The sequence below is a fragment of the Alligator sinensis genome, unplaced genomic scaffold, assembly GCF_000455745.1.
Source record: "Alligator sinensis unplaced genomic scaffold, ASM45574v1 scaffold81_2, whole genome shotgun sequence".
In the NCBI taxonomy this organism is placed as follows: Eukaryota; Metazoa; Chordata; order Crocodylia; family Alligatoridae; genus Alligator; species Alligator sinensis.
Genome location: NW_005842912.1, coordinates 228,129 through 233,617, shown reverse-complemented (window position 1 = coordinate 233,617; position 5,489 = coordinate 228,129). Strand labels below are relative to the sequence as shown.

At 41.7% G+C, this 5,489-nt stretch overlaps 1 protein-coding gene across 1 annotated transcript in view; it reads left to right on the top strand.

Moving 5' to 3' along the window:
• The first annotated feature begins 1,104 nt into the window (after positions 1-1,104).
• LOC102367906 (fibulin-2) overlaps positions 1,105-5,489 on the top strand; it is a 179,829-nt gene continuing 175,444 nt past the window's right edge. The window contains 4 exon segments of the mRNA XM_025192321.1: positions 1,105-1,127; positions 2,714-2,738; positions 3,050-3,127; positions 4,236-5,489. The exon segment at positions 4,236-5,489 is cut by the window's right edge and continues 24 nt beyond it. Of these exon segments, the coding sequence (XP_025048106.1) occupies positions 1,105-1,127; positions 2,714-2,738; positions 3,050-3,127; positions 4,236-5,489 (1,380 nt within the window).

The following is a 5,489-nucleotide window of genomic DNA, read 5'->3' as shown; positions in this document are numbered from 1 at the left end:
GCTCAGTTTGCTCTGTTTAATTTGTTTTGTGCGATAACTGTAAATGTCTGGTTGATGCACAATCATTATTTGCCATTTTACTATATGACTGAACATACATGCATGCAATATAGCCTTTTGCACAGCCTGAAGAGTCCATTTTTATTGAGGCCCGTGTCAGATGGACAGCCTTACTGATCAAAGTGTTTTAGATATGGGACAGGACAGGATCTTCAATGGGTGCTTCAGTCTTAACTTGGAAAATCTTTTTCCTAGCCTCCTCCTGGTACAATCTGGGCCTCCACTTTCCACACGTTCTCCCTCGCATCCCAGCCTGTGCAGGGCCTGCAACTTACAGGTCAGGCACACATGCTGCCTTCTTTGGAAGAGGGCTCACCATTTGCTGCCCTGTTGGAAGAAGCCTTTGGTCCTCTCTTTGACACTGGCCCACTGCTCTGTCTGGTTTGGGTATAGGTCTCTGAGGGTCCTCCAGCCCATGTACTGCTCTCTGAAACTGCTCTGGGTCTTTTCATCTTCCACCAGGCTGGTGTTTAGCTTCCACACCCCTCTGCCCCTTTTCAGCTAACCTCTCATTTTAGCCTGGATTGTGAGGAGCCAGTGGTCCAAGAAACAGATGGGCATGGATAGGGCTTCCCTTGCCTTCTGCTTCTTAGGGAAGAAGACAAAGTTTATCTGGGGATTAGTTACCCCTTCACAAGGATAGATTAGTACAGCCCATCTGAATAAGATACATGGTAGTGCACATTGCATGCAGTCCCCCTCAGTGTTCAAGTCATAGTGAGCCATTACATTGAATATATTTAGATTTATTCCTCTTCCCTTCCACAGCTGAGCTGTGACTTTCTGATTTTAATCAGCCTTAAATGCCTGGCAAACATCAACAAACAGGGCCCCAAACAGTTCACCCAGAATCCCTCTGTCACCCCTTCTCTCAGCCTGCTGCACATGATTAGTGTGGCCCAGCCCTCCATAAGGTAGAGCTGGAGCAGATAGCCCTATGCTTCATCTTTTATAAAGTTTTGAAGGATCCAAGGACTTGTGAAAAGAACACCCAGTTCCAGTCATGAGTGGGAGCAAATAAGCACATAGATCCTTTGGTGGGGGATGGGGCTTGGAATTATCTGCAGGTACTGAGCAGTGCTGAGCTATGGGGTCACCATGGCTTGAAATGCTGTTAACTCTGCTGGCATCCAGCCCAATGAACTATATAGTAAATCATGATCCCTTTGGCTTTGGACTAATATCATACATAATTTGTATTTATATAAATAGGTTAAAAAGTGCTGTTTAAAAGTGTGTTTATGGAGTACCTGTCCTGAAATGTGCAATAGTTTCAAAAAAGGTGAAATGCATCAATTCTTGATTAACTAAGTGTATGAGTACCTGTAGTAATTTGCATTATAGGCAAATTACTACAGGCATGTTTATTAAAGTCAGTGCGCTTATCTACACGTACAGTTAATGTGCATGAATTTTCTGCACAGAAAATTCAGACATATTAAACTGTGGCCTTCCATGCGTCTGAACATGTGCCCATTGGAGTAAATTTGCAGTTCAGGGCTGTTCTGCCCCCCCTGCAGCAGCCAGGGAGAGCTCCAGGCTCCCCCAAGTGCCAACCCTGTGCTGGCAGGGGGCATGGGGGCTGATCCTGATCTCTATGTGGTTGGGAGGCAGCGTCCCAGCAGCTGGGACAGCTATCCCAGTTATGTGGAGACTGGGACACATCACAAACTCCACACAGCTGGGAGGCAGCATCTGCTGAGCCAGGACAGCTTTCCTTGCCCCCTGTGGCCTGCTGTCTAGGCTGATCAGGAACAATTTGCTCCCATTCAACGTCTACATGAGCACTTTGGCACATTAGTTTAATGTGCTGATTTCTAGTACCTGTATCTACAGTACATTAGACTAATCTACTCTGTAGTAATTGCTGTGCATATGTAGATGGTGACATTTTACTGTGCATTAGATTAGTTTAATATGCAGTAAAGTGTGTTGTTTAGATGCACTTAGTGTTTTCAGATTTGCCCCTCACTTCCATGTACTCAGAGGGAAAAGGATCTGATCATAAGGGTGTGGAGAAGGGGCTGCAGAAGGAAGAAGTTTGGGAGACAGAAGGCAAGGGGGCTGCCTGACCCTCCAGATTTATTTTCCTTGCTGTAGCAGTGGGAGGGGGACAAATTCAAGGCAAATCTCCAATAATTAGATTCTATACCTGGAAAAATATAACAAATGTATACATTTTCCATATATAGAATGTAAGTATGGGGTGGGGGGGAGTCATCTTATATTCAGAGTTGTCTTAAATCTGAGTAAATACAATAGGTGTGTATCTTCCACAAGAGGAAAATTTGACCCAATGATTTATGTGTTTAAGTGTTAGAACAAGGAAATTCCATTGTGAAGTTCTGGTAACAAAGTATTAGCCTTGTTTCTAGATCCTTACCAGCTAGCTGTCATTATCTTATCTCTGTCTTTCCACTTATTAGTTCCCAGTCTAAGCCCTATAGCCTAGGATACATTTAGATTGCCTGGAAAAGAAAGAGCAGAACAACATTTTTAGATAAAAAGCTGAATGGGCTTGAATTCATTTGAGAGCTGCATACTGAATACTCTGTCACTTCTTTCTATGAATCCAAGTTTGGAAGAGGTTCTCGGAGAATGGATCTCTTCTGATACGTTGTTATACTTTCCATGGCATTTTTTTGTTTTTCAGAAAAATCACAGTTTTTATTGCTAATGTGAGTAAGAATCACAGTAATAATGAATAGTGTAGCCCACCAATTCAAATTTTGTTATGGAACCCTGGAAAACTGAATACAATAAGAGGTTCATATCTTATCAGGACAGGCACAATCTTCCCACATTCTGGCCAATTTCCAGCAGTGCCTTTGAGCAGACTTGTTGGAAACCAAGTTTGTCAGAGAATTAATCTTTTTGAATGGCTTTTCTGGCAATATTCCCATTTTATGCATGGCTTATTGTTCCTGGTACAAACATTTTCCCCATTCAACAAATGTGTTTTTGTTTTTTCTTGTTTTGTTTTTTTTAGATGTGGACCACTAATTCTATGAAACAAAAAGCAGACTCATTCTGCCCTTTCTACCTTTTCCATGTTAACCATGAAAGTGTAATTGTGTGTAAGCATGTAGATGTGTGTGTGTGTACTTTTGATATGTATGACCACAACCACAAATGTTTTACATTACGATATAATGATTTAAGTTTATTCAGAATGCATCAAAGGGGTTTTAAAAAAATCCTGTAGAAAAACACATTTTAATTGCTATTCATTTTCATATTTGAAATCTTTCATAGTCTATATTAGATTAATTGAGTCTTATAGTAACAAAGCAACTGCAATGCTGTCCCAAATAAACCCTACATATTGCAGTAGATTCTTGGCTGGCATCGATATCCATATTCGCTTTTCTAGTTTTTTTGGAGCGTTTAAAGTTATTGCAAACTGAAAGTCTTCTAATGAGTCCTAGGTGTTTAGTGGAGCTGGCCCCTTATATATATTGTAGATGAAGGGTCCGTTTAGGCACAAGCAGCAATATGATGTTTTAATGTACAGGTGCAGTAACCTCCAGCATTGTAGATTTAAAAATACATTGCTAGCAATATGCTATTATTTGTACTTCATGTGTGGCTTGGGGAACCCTAATATGAGTTCAGGTATATAGGGATGAGCTCTGAAGTCTCAAACCAGGCTAAATTTTATCTAGGTAAGGTCTTCAGAATTTGTTTCATTACCATTAAAACATAAAGATTAAACATCTTAAGCTTACATTTGCAGATGAAGAGCTGTATACTTGCTTGTGATCTGCCAAAAAATCTTTCCTTTGTTTAGTCAGAAAGAATAAGTAACAAAGGCATATTGAAGTATAATGGGCTCCTTTTTATTTTACTCCGTGTGTGTGTGTGTGTGTGTGTGTGTGTGTGTGTGCGCGCGCATGTGCGCGCGTTATGAATAGCTACAAAAAGACAATCTTGGATTTTTCTTAAAAAGAGAGAAGGGGGGAAAAACATGCAGCTTGGGGCCTAGTGCCTACAATGCTTGGAAGACATTATGATTAATTTTGTACTTAGATTTCCAGATGTTGGATTTTATCCCAACTTTTTAAGGATTTCTAATGTTTAACAGGATATGTGCTGAGTATAGTCTTTAACAGAGTTTTCTTTCATAAATCTAGGATCTATGAGAAAAGGAGAATTAAAGAAAATATTGCAGATAGGAGCTGAACCTACAGTCCTCCAGAGAAAATAGAATTTCCACGACTGGAGTGTTGCCTAATTTATTTAGGAAGACTATGGATGGGCACCAGTTCTCTCATTTGAGCTATGTGAGTGCTGTCCTTATGGTGCTTCTTTGGACTGGCATCTCGTATGCTCAGAAGGACTGTACAGGAGTGGAATGCCAGCCCCTGGAGAACTGTATTGAAGAGGTGCTTGAGCCTGGCGAATGCTGTGCTACGTGTCTGCAACATGGTTGTACTTGTGAAGGCTATCAGTACTATGACTGTGTCAATATGGGGTTTGTGAATGGCAAGGTCCCTGAAGGGCAATCTTATCCTGTGGACTTTGGAAGTACTGAATGCACATGTCCCAAGGGAGGAGGCAAGATCAGCTGCCAGTTCATGCTTTGCCCTGAGTTGCCCCCAAACTGTATTGATTCTGTGTTATCTGATGATGGTTGCCCTCAGTGTAGAAGAATAGGCTGTCTCCATGAAGATCAAAAGTATGTAGCAGGCCACACATTCCATGTGCCTCATTGTAAGGTTTGTCATTGCCCAAATTCTGGAGGTAAACTGATGTGCTACCAGATCCCAGACTGTGATAAATTTTCATTAACCACTGAGAGTCCCCTGGATACTGAAGAGAATGAACCAGAGAGGCACTATGATGATCCATATAGCTATGATCAGGAGGCACCAGAAGGAGACATCACACAGGTAGAGTCTCCTAAAAAACATAGGAGCTATGCAGCCCATGAAGAACCAGATAGCGTTATCCAAGAACAGAGTGAGGATTATGATTACCCCACAGTCAGTGCAACTCCCCCAACATTGGCTCAACCTGTTTCACGTGCTGAAGAAACTGCTACAACACTCAATATACACACTCCTACTCCCTTCCTTGTGATTAATCCAACAGAAAAAGAGGAGGAAAGGAAAGACATAAGCACCTCAGTGTCACCTACAGTGCAGAATACAAGTAAGAAAGCACCAGCGACTAGCAGTATTCCAGAGGAGCAAACAACTGCTCCAGCAGCAACACCCAAGCAAGTAGTGGTAGAATTTGAGAGAAAATCCAAGGGGAAGCAAGGGGACAGACAGAGAAATGAACAAGAAGGCAGTGCCCGCCCTAAAACAAAAAAACATTTAAGAAAAGATTATAAGGAGCTGGGGAACAGTACATATTCACGCTTCAAAGAGGCAAACGTAACAGAATCGCATGGGCCAAAAACTTCCCGTGAAACACAGGAAGGA